This window comes from Eubalaena glacialis, chromosome 3, assembly GCF_028564815.1.
Source record: "Eubalaena glacialis isolate mEubGla1 chromosome 3, mEubGla1.1.hap2.+ XY, whole genome shotgun sequence".
NCBI classification, from domain to species: domain Eukaryota; kingdom Metazoa; phylum Chordata; class Mammalia; order Artiodactyla; family Balaenidae; genus Eubalaena; species Eubalaena glacialis.
In genome coordinates, this window is record NC_083718.1 from 74827728 (window position 1) to 74852959 (window position 25232).

The 25232-nt window shown below is 39.7% G+C and overlaps 1 protein-coding gene across 2 annotated transcripts; it reads right to left on the minus strand.

The window, feature by feature from the left end:
- Nucleotides 1-299: 299 nt before the first annotated feature.
- On the minus strand, nt 300-24598 carry HSD17B7 (hydroxysteroid 17-beta dehydrogenase 7). Of its 2 annotated transcripts, XM_061185793.1 has the most exons (9): nt 24483-24598; nt 22401-22604; nt 19401-19493; nt 18194-18308; nt 12508-12702; nt 9099-9203; nt 8118-8174; nt 4577-4675; nt 300-1570 (listed from the first exon to the last, which is right to left on the minus strand). In XM_061185793.1, the coding sequence occupies exons 1-9, from the start codon at nt 24515-24517 to the stop codon at nt 1469-1471; spliced, it is 1005 nt and encodes a 334-aa protein (XP_061041776.1). In that variant the 5' UTR covers nt 24518-24598; the 3' UTR covers nt 300-1468. The 2 variants fall into 2 exon arrangements, with proteins under 2 accessions (XP_061041776.1, XP_061041777.1); XM_061185794.1 differs by lacking the exons at nt 300-1570; nt 4577-4675; nt 8118-8174; nt 9099-9203; nt 18194-18308 and having other exon boundaries at nt 12526-12702; nt 24483-24593.
- Between the last annotated feature and the right edge of the window lie 634 nt (nt 24599-25232).

Sequence of the window (25232 nt, forward strand, 5' to 3'; positions counted from 1 at the left end):
AACTACTGTATGGCACAGGGAACTATATTCAATATCTTGTAATACCTATAATGAAATAGAATCTGAAATATACATATATATAAATAACTGAATCACTTTGCTGTACATCTGAAACACTAAGTCAACTGTACTTCAATTTAAAACAAAACATTCAGGAAACAGAACCAACTCTCAGTCAGATGAGACGTGGTCACTCAGTGCCTTACACAGTAATATTTCAACTATGACACTCTGGCTTATTAATCTCTAATAAAAACTTTGTAGTCATCATTCTCAAAAGATGCTCTTTAGTCATTCACATATATTATTGCATTTAATGCTCACTTCATACCCATGAACAGAGGAAGCAGAAAGATAATTCCTTCACAGATGAAGAGTTTGAGATCCATAATAAAGTCCTTCTTCCCAATTAACAGTGAGTGAACAGAAGATCAAAAACCAGCTCTGCTTTCAGCTCTCCAACTTTACCCTTCTTTCTTGAAGACAGTGGAGTGTTCAGCCCTCATTTTCACATATGTTTATTGTTATTAAAAATATCTTTAGCAACAAACTTAAAGTATAACCAAAAATCCATACTTTAAAATGTAAAGAAATTATATTTACATATAATTTTTCACATTAACTCAAACTGTAACTCTATTATATTACAGGTGTTGGTTGAAACATCTAGACATCTTAGCATTTTGTCTTCATATCATGCAAACTAAGTCCTAACCACTTTTGACCACTACTGATACCAGGAGACATGCCACCAGTAATTATTCAATTGGAAAATTTCATTGAAACAATCTGAATAAATCATTTTTGCTGCAAGATTACATCCACTAAAATGTCATGAAAACGAGTTGGTCAATAATAAACAAATTTGCAAATTGTGTTAAGGGTCAGGCCCACTATTAACATGGACTAAGTCAATCTCAATAAAAGACATTTTTAAAATAAGAAAAAAATAATTCAAGTGGCCCAAATACATATACTTTTGTTACTATGATTAATTACATGGGCATCTGTATTAGGATTGGTAAAAGCAGCATGTGGAAGAAGAAATAAGGTACAAGACCCAGGAAAACTACTTGAAAGGAACAAGGCTAAGATGGTCACTCAGAGAATGGGCAGTATTTCCTCCTGCTGGGGCAGGTGAAAAGGAGAACGAACCAGTGTGTGTCTGTGTCATGATTATTCAAGTCTACACCTCATCCCATGAAGTGTAGCTTGGGCTCCAGTTCACAGAATAAACAAATTGTGACTAGCACAATTTTGATATAACACCATTCTTAAGAATATATGATATTTTATCAATCTTTTTCTCACGTGCACAAACACATGCACAGTCATAGAGGTAATTCTGAAACAAAGAGACAATCAGAGCTCACAGTTTACCACAAATGCACATCATCCAACTCAGTAGAACCCCACGTGCTCCAGAATCCACAGAAGGCATGAAAATGGTGCCCAGAGAGCACCATTTTCAGCTCTGGTTTTTGGTTTTTTGAATGGTGACCCTAATATCCTTTTCCAGTTCCAGTAAGTTTTGGTAAAATTTTTCAGCAGTGTCTTCATCTAGGTCTATCTGGAAAAGAAAAAAAGATAGTGATGACTATGAAGGAAAAATGAAATGAATAGTATTTGAATAAAAGGGAGCCATTTAAATAACACAGGTAAGAGAATCCAGAATAGGGCCAGTTGGAATGGGCTGCGGTGGCAGCCATGTGGGGAATGTTAGGAATCCTGAGGACACATTAACTCTCCATCCAGACTCCAACACTCACCAAGCCTACTGATGCTTCCCTTAAATAGCAAGACTGAAAGATCTGAGCTTTGCTGTCTCCCCTAACTGCTGTGTACCTAGTAACAGAAGACACCAAACATCTGTGATATAAAAAAGGCCAAAAGAGGAAAATCAAGAAATTTTGAAAAAAATTCCAACTGCTACTTACTTCCTAATATCCACCTTCTTTAGTAAAAGAGCCCTGATCTTAGCTGAGCTCACTGCCCTGCAGATGAAAGACTACATTTCCAGACTCCACTGAAGTTAGTGGTACCAGGTGACTATGTTCTGGCCAATGAGATGTAAGTGGAAGTGTTGTGTGGTACCTACCCAGGACTCTCTTTAAAAGGAATGGGGCACCCCTTTCTTTCTCCCTTCTTCCATGCTGCTCCCCTGAGCTATAAGCATGAGGGCCACACCTCAGGGATGACAGAAGGAACCTGGGTACCTGACAATTTGCAGAGCTGCCAGGCCAGCCTAAGGTTGCCTCTCCAAACTGCTTTACACGCGAGAAACCTAAGCTTTTATCTTGTTTAATCCACTATTATTTTACATTCTTCTGTTTTATGTAGAAAATCTAATTTTAACTTACACACTGTATATAAAAGCAAACTTTCAGCCCCTATAAAGCGTTATCTCTTTCCAAGTCAACACAGAGCCTAAACTTAAAAAAAAAAAAAAAAAAAAGGCTCTTTCTTCATGAAGCTAAAAGGCTAAAAAATGAAAGAAAACTTTATAACATTTTGGAAAAAATATTTATATTCATTCAATCATATTAGTGTTTTTTCATGTTGTAACCGGAAGAGACATTATAGCTCTCTTTAGTTCAACCCAACCTTTAAACAGAGCAGAGAGCTGACTTCCCAAAATTAATCAAAGGTTAAAACATATTCTGCAATGCATTTCCATGAAATGCTAATAAAATACTTTGGTTTATAGAATTAAACATTTTCTCCCCTTGGTAAGCCAATCATTCCTTCGAGATCAATAGATAGTAAGTTCAAACAAATTCTGAGGGCCTAAAAGTAAGCTCATTAGTTTACAATAGAGTTCCCAAAGTGTGTTCTTTGGGATGTTGTTAAGCATTATGTAAAATTTAAAGAGAAAAGAAAAAGTCGTACAGTCAAGAACAGCTTGCAAACAGCAGGATGAAACATGTCACGCATATTTCTTAACTGTATCAACTTCTCAAAGCCTTTACTGGGCTAATGTGCACTGTGCATGTCTCTAAAAGAGGGAAATATAATATGAAGCATTTCTCAAACTTACTTGGCTGACAAACTATTTTCTGCAAATCTTCTCAAGGAACTATCCCACAAAAGGTATTTTGGAAAACACTGGAGGTTCATAGGTTCATTTTCAGTAAACATATACCACGGGAAGCAGAGAGCATGGTTCCCCTTAGACCTCAAGCTACTGACATAGACAAGATCACTGACAATTTTGACTCTGACTTAGCTAACTTATTTGCGTCAATCTAATTTTATTTTATGCCGATTCCTCCTCACAATAAGCTAGGCAGTGAAAAATGGGAGGCTAAAGTAAACCTTACTCATGACAAAAATACAACAAAATTAGGACTTCCCTGGTGGCGCACTGGTTAAGAATCTGCCTACCAATCCACCCACCAATGCGAGGGACACGGATTCGAGCCCTGGTCCGGGAAGATCCCACACGCCTCAAAGCAACTAAGCCCGTGCGCCACAACTACTGAGCCTGTGCTCTAGAGCCCGTGAGCCACAGCTACTGAGGCCCGCGCACCTGGAGCCCGTGCTCCGCAACAAGAGAAGCCACCGCAATAAGAAGCCCGTGCACTGCAAGGAAGAGTAGACCCCGCTCGCCGCAACTAGAGAAAGCCCGCGCGCAGCAACAAAGACCCAATGCAGCCAAAAAAAAAAAAAAAAAACCTACAAAATTAATCCTTACAGGGTCAAAATAAAATCTTTTTCATTTTTCTAATATGTAACTATGTTTATTTTTATCATTTATTTATCTGGCTGTGCCGGGTCTTGGTTGCAGCAGACAGGATCTTTGTTGCCGCGTGTGGGATCTTTAGGTGCAGCATGCGGGATCATTTTTAGTTGTGGCATGCGAGATCTAGTTCCCTGACCAGGGATCGAACCCGGGCCCCCTGCATTGGGAGTGCCGAGTCTTAACCACTGGGCCACCAGGGATGTCCCCTGTAACTATGTTTAATTTCGTTTTAGGTTACACAGAGTCTACAAAACACAGCATTCATTTTTTTTTCCAAACTCCATCCCGTACCTCTTCAAAACACCAGTCTATGAAAGCTAATAGTTGTCATAAGTGGAACTGAACCCTCAAAGGGAAGCTAACTTCACTCAGAAAGATGCTTTATATTTCATCCAACTTGTGACACATTTCTTGAGCACCTGCCATGTGCAAGGGAACATGCTAGGAAAGGGGGTGCAATCCCCCCCTCCTCATGGAGCTTATCCTTGGACAAGGGAGCCCGCTACTGAATGAATACTACACAGAACTGGCATAAGAGGTCAAAAAAGCCTAGCATGAAAGCACCTGACCTGATGTAAAAGGTCACATGAAAGCTGTGATCTTAAGGAAAAACAGTAGAAATGAATCAGTAGAAAGAAGAAGGGGAAGAGCAGTTTAGGTGGAGAGAAGGTGTGCCATGGCTGAGAGGCAGGAGAGAGCAGAAAGAAATGAAAACAGGCCCATGTGATGCCAGCGAGCGGAGACGGGAGCCCCAGGAGAGAGAAGCTGGGCAGCTGGTAGGGCTGGTCAGGAACCCAGCAGCAACCTCTTCAATGAAACAAAGGAAACATTTACCTTTTTGGACGTTACGTAATTGCTTCCAAAGCCAGTGGTGGCACTCAGATATTTCACCAGAGGATTGAGAGACTCGGGCTTTTGGTGGAAAAGCCAGACCTGGAAAGGAAGAGGGTGTCAATGATTCTTCTCTTCTGCCCAAGGTGAGTGAGGCTGGAGGGCATGGACAATCACAATCAGCACTTTACAGAGTCCCAAACAAATTCTAAAAGTCCTCCTGAACAGCATCAGCTAATTGTGATGCCTTCATGAACCACTACTATAATTCGAAGGAAGACAGTAGGGCAGCCTGCTTAATAGCATCCTTTGAAAATTTTATTTAAAGCAAAAAACCGTATTTTAGCTGTCTCTTCTCTTAATCCCCAAATTAAAGTTCATGGCATGTGAACTTGAGCTTATTCAGAGTGGATACTCAGCTCACGCCACAGTAAAGTATGGGTCACTGATGTGATACTTTATTGATAGATAAGCACACACACATACAACTTGCAAAAGATGTACATGGTAAAAGGTCTTCCTCCCCAATTTTCTAGCCACCCAGTTCTCCTCTCTGGAAGCAAACACTCATGCTAGTGTTTTGTATATTCTTCTAAGAAAATCTATTTGCTTAAAAACATATTTATCCATTTCTCTTATGCAAATGGAAGCAAAATATACACACTACTCCACACTTTGCATTTTTCACTTGAACAGGCCTTGGAGATACTTTCAAATCAGTACATGAAAATTTTATTCTCTTTTAAAGTAGCACAGTATTCTATTTCATGGATGTGCCATACCTTATGTAATCAGTTTTCAACTGATAGACCTAGAGGTTCTTTCCAGTTTTTGCTATTACAAACCTCACTGTGATGGATGAATACATCATTCCATATAAGTTTGAGTACATCTATAAGATAAATATCAAAGATGGAATTGTTGGGTTAAGGGTATGTGTGTTTATTATTTTGAATGATCTTGTCAAAGAGTCCTTGATAGAGGCTATATCAGTCTACTCTCCCCCAGCAATGTAGAAGAGTGCTTATTTCCCTAGACCCCTGCCAATATAGTACATTATTAAACTTTTTAATCTTTGCTAATCAGAGTTGAAAAACAGTTTTTCATTATAGTTTTAATTCACATTTCTCTTAGTAGGAGTAAGATTAGGCATCTTTTCATATGATTAAAACAGTTTCAAAACTCTCTGTTCATGTCCTTTGTCTATTGTTCCAATAGGTTGTTTTTCTTGATTTGTTGAAGCTCCTTAAATATTAAGAAAATGTAACCCTTTATCTATGGTATGAGTAGCAGGTGTTTTTCTTCCATTTTGTGGTTACTCTTTTGAGTATTTGTGTAGTGAGAATTTTAGTCATGTAAAATTTTTTTACTTTTATTTAATCAAAATTTCCAGTCTTTTCTTTTATGGTTACTGGGAGTAGCTAAGCCTCCACACTCTTAAATTATTTTATAACTTTCCCGTTTTTGATTTTTTTTTTTGGCAGCACCAAGCAGCTTGTAGGATCTGAGTGCCCCACCCCCGTATTTTTTCCTAGTAACTATATATTTTAATTTTTATGGATAAATCTTTTAACTTACCTAGAATTTTATTTGACTGTAAGGTATGAAGAAAAGATCCTATTCTATTATTTTCTGAATAAACCATCTTTTCCCCATTGTTTTGGAAGGCCATCATTATCATATACCAAATCCCTGTATGCTATGGGCCTATTCTCAACTTTCTATTCTGTTCCATTGATCTGTCAGTTCACATGCCAGAACTATACTTTTTTCATTAAGATGGTCTTCTTTAAAATCTTAAATGCTGAAATACACAGAATCCTTTACAGTAAGCCTTCTCTCATTTACTCCTATAATTCCTATTTTATAGTTAATAGTAAAAGGCTTAGATGAGTGAAAAAAATGTGCCCAAGGGTTCACAGCCAGAAACTGGAAAACTGGAATTTGAACAGAATTACTATAATTCCATAGTAATAGAATTATATATAGCACATTCTTAACCACTGTGCTTTAGGCCACTCAGGTTCAAACCATTTAAGGAGATAAAACTTATCCAAAGATTGAAGAGATTCTTGCTACACACGTGGTGTGCCCAAACCCTCATCTGTATCCACCAGCATATATAACCATCACTAAGTGGTAATTACATCCTACCCATCCACACTGAAGGAAATTACAGCAGGGTCACAACAAACTTTTTAAACTGTGACACTGGGGTCATGCTGCTCATCTCATCCAAACCCAACCTATCCTTCAGAGCCCGGATTAAGCCCGACTCAGCAAGCAAAGCCTCCTCCAACTAGTCCAGCCCCACTGTGACCCTCCTTTCTGATTATTCCTACAGTACTTGCCACCAGATGACAGAATGTCTTACTTCCTTGTCTATTTTCTCTATTCATTCTTTTTGTCTAAACATGACTCTAAGCTCCTTAGTAACTTCTAACTATTTTGACTTCTAACTAGATTTTGACTTCTATTTCCACACCGCCGACACTCAATATATACTTGACCTCTAGACTTGATTTTCAGTGACATAAATGTGTGGAATGAGTACCCTAAAGGACTATTCATTATCTTAAATAGTTTGACATACACATTAAGAAATAATTAAAATTAGTTTAAAAGTGTTTGCTTCTACTATGTTTGTGTCTCTACAATAAATGCATTTGTTTCTGCAATGTTTACCAAAAGAAGAGTGCCAAGTCAATTCCCGTAACGTTTGCCTTAATTTCAATTCAGCTACAATTTAAGAATCTGTTAAGTATGGAGCGCTACAGTGCTAGGCTCTCGGGTTTTCAAGATGCCTAGCAAAAATCCTGAGGGAGCTAAGTGGAGTGAGGGAGACACACACACACACACACACAGAACTGACTTTAATACAATAGAATTTCAACCAGATGGTGTAAAGCACAGAGGACAAATAAATTTCATCTTGTATGACGATTCTGATCCATTAGTAGTGGATGTCTTTGGGCCTTGAGTTGAAAAACACTCAGAGACATCATTTATGTAAACAGAACAGAGTATTATGATCCGTTAGTAATGTCTGCCATTGATGAGGAAACACATGCAATCCACCCATGTGTGATTTAAGGAAACGAACTTGTTTTCTAATAAAGTAACAACTCGATTCTCGAATATTAACAGAGAAAAGAGAATCTTCCCATAAGGGAATGGAGCTGGACTTCGTTGCCTCTACTCTTGACCCATGAAACACACCTTCTCCACAGGAAATCTCACACTGACTGCCCAGCCACCGTCTTGCTTTGCCTGCCGCTGCAGTATTCCACGCCGTGCTCTCCTCCGGCTGCTCATGTAGTTTGCTTCTACAGAAGTGCTGTCCCCACAACCATGGTTCCCAGTGCCATGAAACATACTAAACTTTCAAAGTTCACTCCTAATGCTCAGAACTTAGTCCTAAACAGGACCTTGATTATTCAGAGCTTGTTCTCTTATCTTTTCCGTTAAGATTGTTTCTAAGCCAGTGAACTTACAGTCTACATCTGCGAAGTGAATACAATCTATTAAAACTCTAGTAACATACCAGTACTTCTGTTCCATTGTATGGTGTCAATGTGAAAGCATTTGCAAAAAAGCGTAACTAAGAAAAAGAAAACCAGAGTCATTTCATGGTGGTTTAGAGTCACAAAAGCATTATTCATTTAAATATTAAAAAAAGACAACCTGCATTTCTTATTATAGAGCATTTTTTTAAGTTTCAAAAAATAAAGAAATCTAAATAAGAAGTCTCACTTAATCTCCATTACTCCAATCAACCACTTTTAACATGAAGGCATATTTCCTTCTCATCTTTTTTCTCTGCCTGCTATAATGGAGGGATATTTTTTCCCAAGCTCTACAAGGGAGGGACATTTCCTAAAAGCAACATTTTCTAATGTGTGCTGGAGGACACTGGTCCTGCAAGATGCTCAAAATACAAAACAAACAAGCAAAAACATGATTCTATGATCATACAATGCACAATCGTACACTTTTGGGGAACTTTTAATGCATCTGACTACATTAAAAGCTCAGAGAAATCCAGTTTGATATCGTTTAACTCGTTATTGACCAGGGGATTTTTGCAGAAACTAATGCCTGTAGCCAGCAACTTGTTATGTAAATGAATATTGAAACGACTCCAGTCAATAACGTTTGGGTAACAAAAGACGTATTAATATGTCTCTGAGACGTATATAACATATTATTGAGACGTAATATACGTCTCAATAATATGTGAACACAGGTTTCCCAAAATTATATAATCATAGAACTCTTGGGATCTATGGTGCATGATCAAAGAAACATTCCCTTAAAGAAAAGTGGACACTCAGATGGTGGTACAGTCGGAATATCAGGTAGTATGAAGCAGAGATTACATATTAAGTAACGTCAAAACCCTTGAGTGAAATGGAATTCTGCCACCTTCAGATTCAATTTCTTATTTCCCAACCCTTAAACACAACTTTTTGGTTCCAACTCGAACAGCTTAAGTAAACTAAGACAAGAAGTATTCATCACTTACCAGCCATATGATTGGCATGATCAACGTCCACACAAAGGGAGGCATAATTCCATATGTCAAATTGGTCAACACCGTACCTGGGCACGCCACACTGGAATACAGACCCTGGGAACACAGAGAGGGGTAGCAATTAATTTTAATTCAATACACTTTGAGTCACTTATGTGCTAGTTAGTTAAAAAAGGAGATACACAAATGAGCCAGCAAGCCAGGGCATCAAGGATTTATGCTCTAAGTTGTCCTTGAAGCTGGGTAGACCATTTCAGTTTAAGAATCACGTACTGAGAACTCACTATGAGAGGCACTCAGGATGCAAAAAATAGTAAGATAAAGTCTCTATTCTCAAGAAACTTAGAGAACAAAGAATAACCAAGCTTGAAGCTGGACGAGAAAAGCAGGACCCGGTTACCTGAGTTTTCCACGTTATTGGCTTAACTGAAGATCAGTTGACCAATCAAAATAAGCAGTTAAGATAAAAAAAGACATACACAGTAAAGTCTTTGCCTGCAAGAAGTTTCTGATCTAGTAAATACAGACCACTAAACCTCAACTGTGTCTCTATTTCCCTGCAGGTATATAAGGTCCATATCTCTAGCTTGAGTTGGGAGCTCCTGGCATCAGAGAGGAATGAGGGCTGTGTGTGGTTCCACAAAGACCTCCTCCAACTGAAGACCTCTAAATCAGGTTCTTAGCCCAGGACTCATCATTTTAGAAAGATCTGTTCTATAAAGAGAGCCCCAGTTAACATATGGCACATATTAGTAATAGAAGAGGCCCTGGTTGGTCTTTAGTAATCCTTGGAACACTGGGATTTGTTTTACTAGTTTATTTGGTTTAATTTTCACTGCATTTTACCTTATTTTGATGTTGACCATTTTAATTCCTATTTTTAGTACTTTTAATCTTATTATTTTTCTTTTAAACAAAAATAGAAAATGCCAGTGTAGCACAGTCAGTTCAGGGGACGGAAAGCACCCTGAGCATCAAAAGCTGGAAGGTCTTCTTCCTTTATTCAGTGCTGCAAGGGCCTGGAGGCGCCTGACACGGTAATCCAGCCCCCGAGAGTCCCCCTGATTTACCAATAGTCCTCTGAAAAAAGTCAGGAGTCTTAGAGACCAAAAATTCTCCCCAAGAATGTTTTGCCCCAAAGATAGCTAAGGAAAATTTCCTATTCTGGGAACTAGCCAGGAACAGTTAGGGGCCTTTTCAGCCCTAAATGAAGACATCTGTGAACTAAAATCCAGGGCCTCCAACACATACAACTTTCTGACATTAAGCAACAAAAGAAACAAGCAAGGAGGGCGTCTTATCCAAGACTACAGTCACCCCACATGTTTAATCCTAGGGAATGAGTGGGACGACCCTGAGTACTTCCACAAGGCCTGTGTGAGGGGTCATTCATGGATGGTTAGTCTTTCAGGTAGCTTGTACAGACCTAACAACATTTCCAGTCATACAAGGCTTCAAAGGGAGGTAGTTCTTTATTAGCTACTTCTCTATTCGTAAAAGCCAAGGAGAAAAATCACAGGCTGCAAAACAATCACACAGATTTTAGGAGGCGGCAGCACTAGCTAAATCTCCCTTTTCTGTAAAAGATGAAATCCCAAAACTTATTTGACAATTGAGACAAGCAAAATCCCAGAGCTTATTATGAAAAGAGAAGCTAATCCACTCTGACCTTACCCCTAAAAGGGAGTTTCCAGAGGACAAGCAGTTGTGACAAGTTTTTAAACATCTCAAGAAATCTCAGGAGGAGGCTCACAACTGGACCAACACACTGAGCTCAAATAATAACAAGAAGAAGAAGAACAGTCAACACACAAACACACATAAGCACATGCACACACAGGTGCAGACCACATGACCACAGACACCCATACCCAAGCACACATACCACATACACAATCACATTCATATACATATGCACACACCCAAAAAACCCACACATGTGCATGTGGATAGGCACACTCACACATGTATGCATGCACATAAGCACACAGCCTCCCACCCTCCCACCCATTCACACCCACATGTGTGCAGACACATGCACGTACACACACGCACACACGTGCACACACACACACACATTCTGAGCACAAAGCATGGCTGCGACTGCTTCATACCAAGCCATCATTCAAGCCTCCCAACAAATCTATGAGGCAGGCACTATTATTATCCCTGTTTCTCAGATAAGGAAACTGAAGTACAAGGAGATTAAATAATTTGTCCAAGTTTACAAAGCTGGTGACAAAGCAAGGATTCAAATGCATTTCTAGAGAATATGCTCATAGCTTCTACTTTTATACCACCCTCTTCACTAAGAGGCTTGATTCTAAGAGCCAGTTCTAAGAAGTGAGAATTCCACCTGATGAAGGTCTCCACTGCAGAATCAACCAGGTCTAGACCATGACGTAAGGCTTAGATTGCTGTACCTAAAGCGTGATCAAAGAACGTCTCTTAAGGGCAGATAGTTTCTGCATTGTCTTTTTATTTTTCCTTCCTCCTCGATTCTAAGCCTGAGCCAGTACCCTAAAAATAGTCAGTCTTTTGTAAATATTAGTGGAATTAAATTTCTCCCCAGTGCCACACTCAAAAAACACAGTCAAAGCAAACAAAGGAAAATGCCCATGGGAAAGACCGGAGATTTCCAGTTAAGATTTTGGACCTGGGCAAGAGAGACACACAAAGAAGCACTAAGTTCCAGACCACAGAGGCCACAAGGAGCCAGCATGACTGACAACAGCTGCTCTCAAAACCCAGGTCCTCACAGAGACAGAGCTCTGCAGCCTCACCAAAGGTCACTACTCTCCAGAAGGCTTTCTAAGTACCAACTGTCCTATAACATCAGATATAATAAACACTGGTGGCAGCATGGCTTAGTGGGAAGAATCCAAGCTATGAAGTTAGCCGTGGGCTCAGCTCTGAGCTCTACCCTTTATTAGCTGTGTGACTTCTGGGTAAATGACTTAAGGGCTCCAAACTTTCGTGTCCTCATATGAAAATGGGAATACTCAGACCTACCTCACTATGATGGGAAAGGTATTAAATGACATACATAGATAAAAAGGACAGCACCTAAAACATAGCAAATGCTTAACAGTAACTATTGACATTGTTAGTATCATTCTGTTATATAAAATATAGCTCTTGAAGAGCTATGGAATGATGAGTGAACCCCCATATATCTAAAAGGTCAGGAGCTAATTATCTCGGCCCTAAAACTTTCCTATACACCAACTATCAGTCTTCATCATGTCTTATCTTGTCCTCATAGCAATCCTGCTCAAGAAACAATATTTCATCTTCTAAACTACAATAGTTAATAGAAAGCCAGCCATCTTACTAGGAAATCAATGGTAGTTCAGAAATCACTGCCCTGCCATTTCCATATCACTGAGACAGGCCTCACCCGCTGGTTGAAGTTCCTGTTCAAAGCCACACTCAGAAGGTCAATAGCATATTTGGAAGAGCTGTAGGGCTCCTGGCCTTTGCTGTGCTGGATGTCCTCAAGGCTGAAATTAGATTTCACTGCATTACGAGATGATGTCCAGATGAGCTGAGACGGACTGTCACTATGACACAGGAGAGATTCCAGTTCCCGAATCTGAATGATGAATAAAAGAAACAAAAAAATGTATCAAAATATACGGGGGGAGTACTAGATAACAATTTTGAAACCAATATAAATGTACATTAGAATTGAACGGGTATGTCATTGGTAGAGTGGGACACAGGTACGCAAGAGAAGGAAACTAGACTGATCTATGTGGTAAGGGATTAGAGTCAGAGACATCAGTGTGAACTCGTGATTAGCTTAATAAAGATTCAGATGGTTACATACAAAATATTTACAGATATTTATACATACATGGGTTAGTATGCACATAGATACATCCTTGCTCTGTTAGCTGAGAGAGCCTAGAAGCAAATGCTATCTCAACAGCAATAAGCACCCAGACCTTGGTTTCTAATACCATTCTCCAATAAAAGGAAACAGATCTCCTTAGGAAAATGGCTGATTCTAAGACTGGGATAGGAAATACATAAGATGAGTCTTAAACATCATGTGGTGCCAGAAAGGATGTGCTCAAAACAAAACCAGAAAGCCATAATGATGAGGGTATGTCAAAGATATAGAGGTTCCACAGGACAGAAAGCCTAGAAATAAACCCACGCAGCTATGGTCAATTAATCTGTGACAAAGGAGGCAAGAATATACAATGGAGAAAAGACAGTCTCTTCAATAAGTGGTGAGGAGAAAACTGGACAGCTGCATGTAAAAGAATGAAATTAGAACATTCTCTAACACCATACACAAAAATAAACTCAAAGTGGATTAAAGACCTAAATGTAAGACCAGATAGTATAAAACTCTTAGAGGAAAACATAGGCAGAACATTCTTTGACATAAATTGCAGCAATATCTTTTTGGATCCACCTACTAATGAAAATGAAAACAAAAATAAACAAATGAGACCTAATTAAACTTAAAAGCTTTTGCACAGCAAAGGAAACCGTAAACAAAACAAAAATACAACCTACAGAATGGGAGAAAATATTTGCAAATGATGCAACCAAAAAGGGATTAATTTCCAAAATATACAAACAGCTCATACAGCTCAATATCAAAAAAAACAAACAACCCAGTCAAAAAATGGGCAGAAGATCTAAATAGACATTTCTCCAAAGAAGACATACAGATGGCCAAGAGGCACATGAAAAGATGCTCAACATAGCTAATTATTAGAGAAATGCAAATCAAAACTACGATGAGGGGCTTCCCTGGTGGCACAGTGGTTGAGAATCTGCCTGCCAATGCAGGGGACACAGGTTCGAGCCCTGGTCTGGGAAGATCCCACATGCCGCGGAACAGCTGGGCCTGTGAGCCACAATTACTGAGCCTGTGCGTCTGGAGCCTGTGCTCCGCAACAAGAGAGGCCGCGATAGTGAGAGGCCCGCGCACCGCGATGAAGAGCGGCCCCCGCTTGCCACAACCAGAGAAAGCCCTTGCACAGAAACGAAGACCCAACACAGCCATAAATTAATTAACTAATTAATTAATTTAAAAAAAAAAAACACTACGATGAGGTGTCACCTCATACCAGACTACAAATAATAAATCCTGGGGAGGGTGTGGAGAAAAGGGAACCCTCCTACACTGTTGATGGGAATGTAAACTGGTACAGCCACTATGGAGAACAGTATGGAGGAGCTCTACTAAAAATAGAACTACCATATGATCCTGCAATCCCACTCTTAGGCATCTGGAGAAAACCATACTGCAAAAAGATACATGCACCCCAATGTTCATTGAAGTACTATTTACAATACCCAAGACATGGAAGCAATCTAAATGTCCATCGAGAGATAAATGGATAAAGAAGATGTGGTATGTGTGCATATATATATATATATATATATATATATATATATATATATATACCACAATGGAATATTACTCAGCCATAAAAAAGAATGAAATAATACCATTTGCAGCAACATGGATGGACCTATCATACTAAGTGGAGTAAGTCAGAGAAAGACAAATATCATGACATCACTTATATGTGAAATCTAAAAAAATGATACAAATGAACTTATTTATGAAACAGACTCACAGACATAGAAAACAAACTTATGGTTACCAAAGAGGAAAGGTCGGGGGGAGGGATAAATTAGGAATTTGGGAATAACATATACACACTACCATATAAAAATAGATAACCAACAAGTATAGCACAGGGAACTATACTCAATATTTTGTAATAATCTATATGGGAAAAGAATCTGAAAAAAAAAGATATGTGTGTGTGTGTGTATATATATACACACACATACATGTACGTATAACTGAATCACTTTGCTGTACACCTGAAACTAACACAACATTGTAAATCAACTGTACTTCAATAAAATTTTTAATAAATAAATAAATTTTAAAAAAAGATATAGAGGTTCCAACTGAAAGAGCTCCCAATGGCCCAAACTAAAATAATTTGAGCAAGAAAATAAAGTAGTATTTATAATACAAAGGAGAAAATATATATCCATGAATCTGAATGGATATAACAAATGATTTTTTTCAGTTTTACTGAGGAATAATAGGCCAATAAATAAGTGATTGAATAAAGATTTAAGTGGAGGAGAATAGACAAATCTCCCTTGCAGAAAAATTCCAAGTAATTCATATAGCTACTCTACTCTTAAGGAGGTCAAGCACAACCCCTTAAGTGTGGGCTACACATAGTAACTCTCTTCCAAAGAGTACAGTATGTAAAGGGAGAAAGAAACAAGTAACTTAATAGTGGAAAAACCTGACAAACACTGATTCAAGTCAGGGGATCAAAAAGAACATCAATATACCTAGAGTCTGTCATACAGAGTGAAGTAAGTCAGAAAGAGAAAAACAAATACTGTATGCTAACACATATATATGGAATCTTAAAAAAAAAAAAAAGGTTCTGATGAACCTAAGGGCAGGACAGGAATAAAGACGCAGACGTAGAGAATGGACTTGAGGACACGGGGAAGGGGAAGGGGAAGCTGGGACAAAGTGAGAGAGTAGCACTGACATATATACACTACCAAATGTAAAATAGCTAGCTAGTGGGAAGCAGCTGCATAACACAGGGAGATCAGATCGGTGCTTTGCGACCACCTAGAGGGGTGGGAGGGAGACGCAAGAGGGAGGGGATATGGGGATATACGTATGCATATAGCTGATTCACTTTGTTATACAGCAGAAAGTAACACAACACTGTAAAGCAATTATACTCCAATAAAGATGTTAAAAAAAAAAAGAACATCAATACTGATAAAACATATTGATTGGATGTGATGAGAATGGCACTCCATCTCTGTGGTCTTCTTCCTAAAAACACATTTTCTCAAATCTAACCATGAGGAAAACAGACAAATCCCAATCAAGGGACCATGTACAAATACCTGAGCAGTAATCCCAAAACTGTCAAGGTCTTCAAAAACAAGGAAAGTGTGAGAAACTATCACAACCAAGAAGAGCCTAAGGAGATTTGACTATTAAATGTAATGTGGTATCCTAGAAGGGGTGCTAGAACTGAAAAGGGACATCACACAAAATTAAAGAGTTCTGAATAAGGTATGGACTTTCATTAATAGTAATGTATCAATATTGGTTCACTAATTGTGACAAATCTACCATACTAATGTAAGATGTCAATAATAGAAGAAACTGGGCATAGTGTATGCAGGAACTCTCTTTGCAATAATTCTATAAATCTAAAATTATCCTAAAACTTTTATTAAAGAAAAATCTAGGAAAGCTTCCAGATGTGCAATGAACATTTACATCAAACACAATCAAGAGAACTCAGGAACATGAGATTAAATCAGTTACCTGGTTCCACAACTGTAATACTGCACTGTGCCTGGAACTTTACAGAAATTCTCTCTACTCTTTTAACAGCCCTAAAAGTTTGGTCATTTATAATCAAACTGGGGATGGATCCATTTATATAATGCATTTACATCTGGACATAGAATCCAAGTTTGTGATCCATAAAAAGTTGTAAGATTCCTAAAACTAATTTGGAGAGAGTGGAAGGCATCATAAACCTTCCTATCATTTTATTTGATAAATCAATCCCAAAACCCCTGCTGACAGGCCTACCTATATAAGGATACACAAGGATAAGTCATGTCACAAGGACACCTATAATAACTGTGCCTTTGGCCACAACTCTCCTCTGCCATTCCCCCAACCTGGATTACCCCAATACTAGATTTCCTTAACAACTTAATTTTTTAAACAATAGATTCATCAAAAAATTAACAGACTATTAACAGTAACAATTAATTTACCCTCTATCATTGCCAATTAATTTAATAATTTGAAAAGAGGGCAAAGAAAGAGGAGAGGATAATGAAAAGATAAAGGAAGTATTAGACAATGAATCCCTGTAGAGTTATAAAACATGACCATGTAAGAATTCAATCCCATCCTGAACTATATTTTAACTTTTGTCATTGAAAAGGTAATACCACATATTTTTTTTTAAGATTCATGTGTCATTCTAAAGGATCTAGAATGACACATGAATCTCCCACTCATCCCTGATGCTCTGGCACCCCAGTTCAAAGGTATCCACTGTTCCCAATTTCATCTGTATCATTCTAGAAATAGTATATACATGTATATACAATGTGTAAAGATATATATTTTTCTGTCTGTTTATACAAATGAGATCACACTATACATATTACAACCTGCTATTTCTTCTCAATTATGAAATACTAGAGGCTATCCCATGTAAGTGCAAAATATCCCATGTAAGTGCAAAATATCTTATTTCTTTTAGTGGTTTCACAATATTCCAATGTTTATGTATATCTTAAATTATGTATATACAGGCTAGTCCTCAAGGAGGTCCAATTTTGAGGGAAATTAGGTTTAAGGTGAAAAAAGTGATCATGAATATAAAAGTGTCAGAGATACAAGTTCTATGCAAGCAAACCCAGCATTAGAAGGAGTTCTTCTAGCACCAAGGAATTAAAAGCAACTGGCAACAGATCTGGCCATTACTTAATCTAGATATTAAAGCTGTCTTATGAGATTAAACCTGAGGCAAAAGCAAAGAACAACCTAGACAAGTTACACATCCCTTGCTTAACTTTATAGTTGCCTGAAACTGTAACACACCAGACTGGATGCTTAAAAAAATCACAAATCAAGATAGTAAAAGATTAACCATGAAGTACTGTTTAATAATGGCTTCCCTGTCACCCCATCCTATCTGATGCAAAGCCCAGTTTCAAAGACCATTTAGAACAGTACTGGTGCACTTTCTCAGTTCTGTACATTGTTTCTGAAGGTGCTTGTGTGTTTATACCTTACTTTCTCTCCGATCTCTAAAGCTGATGTCAAAAGAAAAAATATACCAGTAGGCTGCTTTAAGCAATGTCTTCAAAGAGTAGAGTGATCACCTTATTTAAATACTCAAAGATTTAATGCTAGCCATAAACTAATGAGCTTAACAAAACAGCACTGTGATCTATCTGTGCAAGTGTTTAGGATCACAGCACTAAGTGTTGGCTTATAAAGCCCAAAGCCTTTTTACCAGGATAAAGTGGCCAAAGACATTGGTTTCAAACACCTCCTGGAGGCCATCGGCAGTAATCTTTTCACTCTGGGTCAGCACTCCTTCAGCTGTGGAGAATATATGAATCGCTTTTCTGAAACAGCAGAAGACAATTGCATGACTTTTTAAAGCTTCTTTAACTGAAGATACTAAACAGACACCCCCTCCTGCCTTCCCCCACCCCAAAACTACATTTTCCTTGATTCTGTAATAACAGGAACAAAAATACCTATTTCTCAGAGTGGGTTATCATGAGTACTAAATCAAATGCAAAAATGCTTTCTTGCCCCAATTCACAGAAGGACTTACATAGTTATAGCTCATACTACCAATAGGAACCTGAGTCTCTCAAAAACCTGCTGCAAAAACTCTCATCACCTCTTTCCAAATCAGGTTACAAGTCAACTGCCCTGGGGGAATAATAGCTACGCCAAGAAGAAAAAGTCTTCCCCTGAACACTGATGTTTAACTGCTGAACAAAGTTAAACAGGCTGTTTTATTATCAGGAATTCTTGAAGCATCAAATATACTAATTGATTTGCTGTGAGATCTATGTCGTAGGTCAAGACCAGCGTGGAATTTTGTGTGTAGGGCGGCGTGTGTTTAATGGCAGAGAAGTAAAACAAAAGTAGCAGTATAGGAAACAGTATGCAGTAAGAGTAATATCTATTTATGAATAAGTACCCTGGGTCACAAAATAAGATTTATTTCTTACTGTAGGTTGTGGTTAAACATTTTTGGAAGCCACTATAATAATGTATATTGAGAATCTCCCAGGAAGGTATTTAGGTCTGTACATTTCCCCAGCCTACTGGTCAGGGCACCTGACATACAGCTGAGAAATGCTTCTAAAGTTGCCTTCCTGGTTATTAGAGTCTCACTGACAACTCTGTCTAGTTATGAAATGTTCTTGCTAATAGACACAGTCAGGCAGACCAAAATTGACCTGCCAAAATGTCCAACCACTCAGAATGTCCTGGGGACCAAGAACACAATAAGAATCATGACTTGCAACATTCCTCACAAAGATGAAACCTCCTTTCATGACATGGCTGCAACACGCCCTTTCTGTCTTCATTCTTCTCAACACCCCCTCATCTCCTCAAAGTTATCCTACTGAGGGCAAAACTAGGCAAAGTAATAAACACCTTCCTTCCAATCAGTTCACCTAGAAGATGGAAATTACCTTGAAAAGAGGCCACAGAAAAGTGCTTTGATATTTAGCTGTGGATTAGGCATGATCCCAGCATTTAGATATACATAGTCAAATCTCTGAAACCTGCAAGTAAAACCAAGAAAAGATTGTTAGTTATCTCTTTGAGCAACTAGAATAAAGAAGGCCTATGAAGGACAGAAAGTACTTTCTGAACCAAAAAGATGGCCATAGCAAGCTAAAGCATCAGTATTACTTTCTCAACAGTTTTTCTTTAGCCATGGTAAATATTTGAGTATTCTTTGTTTTGATGGTGGCTTCAAACAGAATTTGGAGAGCTATAATAGGCTTTGAAGTCAAATCTTCTCTGATCAATACTCCTTCCAGCTTAGTCCTCCCAACAAGGCACTGAAGCAACTTTCTATTAAACCCACTCTCCTTCTGGTCTTAGAAAGTTTTTTGCGTTTTTTTTTAATTCACATCTTCCCTCATTGACAAGTAAAATCTATATAATCTGATCCATCAGTGCTGGAATCTGAACGCCAAGGTATCCACTAGAGCATTAGATCCATGTGGAAACCTTTCCTTGTTCATGGCCAGGTGCTCTGTGTCATAAAATGATGAAAGCTCACAAGAATATAGTGAGATTATAGAAGCTGAATGGGGGTAAGGTACTCCCGATAGGCTCCCTCCAGGACACGTGTGAAATGCTGACTTGCGAAGCCTTTTTCACCAACATAAACCTTGATCTAAGTGTATTCTTTTTGAACTAGGTTCAAGGTAAGTAGAACCTGTGCTCATAATACTTACAGACACCATGAATATTCAAAATGTCGCTTAGAATTCTGTGCACCACACTGTCTCCATGTCCTCCGTATAACCCAGGACAACACGGGCCACAGCTACTAATGCTGGTACCTCAGGATCATACATGGTTACCAATACACACCACACACGACATTTCCTGATCATCCTATAAGTAATCAACAGCCGCATGCCTCTAATTATAAAATGACTGTTTAAATTGCTCATACTGATACCATCAGGTCATCCATGTAAGAGTCACAAAGACAGTACGGGTCCAGCTATCTAATTTGCAAACTTTCATCTAAGTATACTAACAAATCTCGCTGGGAATGGAGAGGGAATGTTTAGCAAAGAGTGGAAATGGCAAATTTCCAAATTCAGGTCTGGCTGCAGTAAAATGGCATAGTACCCTTGAAAGCTTAAATGACTGACACAATTGCTCTATTCTGGATAAAACGGAACCACTATTCCTTATCAGTTTTCAGCGGCACAAATCTAATAGAACAGAGTATCACAGGTGGAAAGACCAGCATCAGGAATGGTGCTGCTTCAGCCAACTGGAAAGGGCCCTTCTCAAGCTCTCTTCGCCTCTAAATTTAGGTCCATAGTCGAAGATATCCATTTGGACCATTAAGTGCAAGACATCCTTCGTATAAGCAAGAGATCTATCTGGACACTGTCACATATTCCCAAATTTGTCAGTATCACTACAACCATCATTTCCTAAATTCGGATAATACCACCCACCTCAAAGAGAGCTGTTTTGAGGATTAAATAAATACATCAACGCTGCACTTAAATGCTGACAGGCAGCTGGGACAACGCATCGTCTTAGTGCTGCCTTCTTCCCCACAGCCTCCCCCCTTACGTTTGGGTCGAATTACTAAATATCTTACTAAATACTAAATTACTAAAACTGTGATAACCTATCCTGAGCCTTTGAAGGCAGTTGAGAATAGTCAGTACTATGAATGTCGCAACTTGAAATCTCAAAACTGTACTGAAATGGGCTACGACTAACTGAGGATGAAGGTTCTATTCTGCTAAATAAGGAAATAACTAAATCTATACAAAACAGGATGAGAGAGCCAACTGGCTGAGAAGGTTTGGGGATAGAAAGCCTGCAAACACGACTTGAAACTCATAACTGCTCTCCCGACTTGAGGGTTTTTAAATCAGTAAGGACACTGACTGTACAGTTTCATAGACTTGGAGACAAGTTATGGAAAAGTAGATGTGAAACCTAGAAAAGCTCAGTTTTCAGAAAGATAATGTGACAGAAAATTCTAGGAGCTCAGCAGTAGAGGAGAGCAAACCCTCATTTACAAAGGGCTAAGGCTGCAGGGAAAACTGTGGCGAAGAAAACCAGTTTCACTTTGTAACTTGTACATGTGGAACAGGGTAATGCAAATTGCCATCAATAAACATATATAAAATGCAAACTATTATTCTTCAGCCAACGCTTTAACCAAGAAGGCCTTCCTTATGTATACTGAAGTTCATTTTATTGTCCAAGGAAATAAAGCAGCTCTTGCTTTGTAAGGGCCTCAATTACAAAAATGTAATTAATAATTTATTGATTAAATTAAATGACTGATTAAATTTAATTATTCCAGATATTGCTAGGACTCAGCATGGACTAGTCCAGGGTTCTTGACTTTTTGATCATAAATTCCTCTTAGAATTTAATAAAAAGCATGCCCTCTCTCTCCAGAAAAATGCTTTGTGCACCCATATGCAATTTATTGTACACACTTTCTGGGAATTTATACATCCAAGGACTCTATCCCTTCATACATTAAATATTTATCAAATGTTTATTACATGCCAATTACTGTCCAGGTATGAACAAATTTTTAGTGGCCTGGGGAAGTTTCTTCACTTGTCAGTACCTGCCCTACCACTTAATGAAGTTCTTATGTGAAGGAAAGATGCAAAAAATGCATTCAAACATCAAAGGAGTTACACTAACATAAAGCTTCACAACTGACCACATGTCAAAATACACTGATAAATTAATCTTCATGGAATGGTCATGATTATGACTGAGAATGAAATTTTGGTACTGAGGCAAGGCAATAACGGGTCACTCTATACAGATTTCCTCAGCGTAACTTCTTTTTATACTGCACCTATTTCTATTTTAGGTTTTCCTATCCTCTCTTATTCTATTAGCTGTTGTGTTGCACAATCACATGAGAGAAAAGCCATCCACAAGAGGCATACCTTTGCTTGAGCTCCTTGGAGGCCTGGAACACTGACGGCAGGCTGCTGACATCCACCTGCACCGTGGAGACCTCAGCGGTGGGGTGGGAGGCCAGCAGAGCAGTGCGGACGGCTTCCGCTTTGCTCATGTTCCTGCACGCCAAGCACAGGTGAAGCTCATGGTCTTCCTCCAGCAACCGCCTGCAGAGGGCTAGGCCAACGCCACTGAAAGGACAATTCAGATACAGAATATGCATTAAATGAGATGGTGCCAAATAGAAGCATTTCTCCCTGGCTCAGAAGACTGATTTTGTCAACTTGAGCCCCAACCAGGAGCCCAGGTAGACAGAAAGAATTCAAAAATTATGTAAAGAAGGGGGAACCCTCCAACTCTAATAGTCACTGGCTCAGGACGCTGTCCCGTTTGTGTTTCTTTCATTCTGCAAAAGCTCGATGACCCAAATAACTCGACTGCAAATCAGAGTTCTCCTTTAGCATTTCTTTTAAGACACAGTTTATCCTGCCGGTGGTTTTCATTTTACACTGATTATGACACTCATGAAAGTGATTCAGTACATCACCAGCAAATGTGGAAAAGAACACCTTATTAGTGTTTTCCGGTGTGCATGTTTTACTCTGCTAAGTTCCTCAAGGGCAAGGGCTCTACTATCTGTTGGTATCATGGCCACTATCAGGAGCACCAGAAATTCCTGATAAGGAATGGATGAATCTTTCAAGGAAAGGTATAAGTAACATGGCAGGAGATACAAGTCCCTCTCAACTACTATGACTGAATAACCAACAGGAAGAGAAAGAACTCAACATGATTAAGTAGAAGATAGGAATGGGACATATAAGATGGGTACCAGGAGAGAGAAGCAGGGATGAGTACAAGTGTCAAAGATAAATGACCTCCTTCAGAAAGAGCATTGTGAAACCATATAATGGCGAAAGCATTCAGACCAGGTTGGCTGATAACAACGAAAACCTGGGTAAATGGGTTTTCTTCCAAGACTTAAGCTGATTCCAGGCAAAGAGCCTACTACCATCAGTAACCTGAGCATCAAATATAGTTATGTTTATTCATCCCCACTTGAGAATAGGCCTTTACTATAAATATACAATTGCATGTATCACAATATTTGTAAAAGAAACAAACACACAAAATCAAGTCTGACTTACTTAAGCAACTTCCACATAGGAAGCACCGAACCAGTTGTTAAAGTTACTCAGGTGAGGGCACGCTAAAATTCTGCCCATTACAGACACCTGCCAGGTTTGGCTTAATTAACATGGACATGGCCAGATAACTGAAAGTGAACTAATTTTAAATGACATTTAACATATCCTCGGTCTTAATCCCCCCAAAACTCTAAATGCAACAATTAGAAAAATGGTTTGGTTACTTTCATCCTCCACACACTGTTCACTTAATTGCAAATGAGAAGTAAAACAGGCACTAGAAGAGGCTGAATCCAAATGCCCAACCCTGGAGTAATTACTCATTGGCAGCATGGTTACTTGCACTCCTTCCATGCCTTAACAGGAAAAAGTTGCTTATCTCTGAGTTTCTGAAGAGTATATATACTAGGTGTCTAGCACTGTGTTACATGGAATGAGAGTTTTTCCCCCCAGTGTTCTAACGCTCATGGACGCTAAAATTTACCTAGGGCCAGAAGTCTAGCACAGAAAAGACAGCTGGAATACAAAATATGGCGACCTGGTCACGATTAAATTACCAGTGATGAGAAAGTCAAAGACGGGAAGGAGGCGAGGTCTGCGTGGGAAGCGCCCTTTCCCTGGTTACAGACAATATCGTCACTGAGACACTCATCTCTTAGTGGCGCTCTAGTTTTCTTTCCGCTGTCATGTTTAATTCAAAGCACCAGTTACTGAGCCCCTCACTGGGCCGACAAGTCCGGTACCTCGCGCAGTGGGGGACCCAGGGAAGAGCGGGCCAGGGTCTCGGCCATAGTCCCCACTGAGGCAGGGTCAGCGACGGGAGCTCCCGGGGTCGGTCAGCGGCAGGTCGTCCCGGCCCGGTACTTCCTGCTCCCTCGGACCCCCGCCCCGCCGCCGCCAGGATCGCGATGGAGTCCTCACCTGCTCGCCCCGGTGATCAAAACCACTTTCCGCATGGTCGCGCACCCTATCACCACGCACCCTGAAGCAGGTACCGCGCAAGGCTTCTCACCAGTATTATAGTTTGACCCGTATCCCCGCCCCGGCCGCGCCCCCAGCCCTTCAATCAGGGCCTGGCGGGGCCCCGCCTCCCTTCTGCGTCATCTACTTCGCGCTGGGCCCCTCCTCCATCGCAGCCCGCCTTCCGCTCGCGGCGCCGGGGCGGGGATGGAGTGAGATAGGCCGAGGGGCGGAGCCGCATGTCGCACAAGGCCCAAGCCAATCCGGGCTCTCTCCGCCCCTCGGCGGAGCAGGTGTCCCGCCCCAGACCCTACGCGCGCGGGTGGCGTAAGGCGTTTGTCTTGCTTGGGCCGTGGTCCCAGCAGAGTGCTGGGGTACGGGCTTCGTGGCGTACGCGGAGTCGATACCCTGGCGCCTCCGATTGGCGCTTCACTGCAGGAAGACCTCAGGATATTTGCACCAGAGCTCCTTATTTTAGAGGAAAGGTTTGAATCTAGGAACTGAAGTTTGGGGACTGTCATCTGCTTAGTTTTCCATCCAGGCACTGTGCCACTTAACAGCCAAGCTTCTGGTCCCAGAACTCCTCCTCCTCTAAAAAATGATCTTCGCGAAAATGAACATTTGTTTTATTAAGAACTTTACGTAGAATCATGCATGAAGTACCGATTTTCAAAACTTGGAATATGGTATGGAACCAGAGAATCTCAGAAC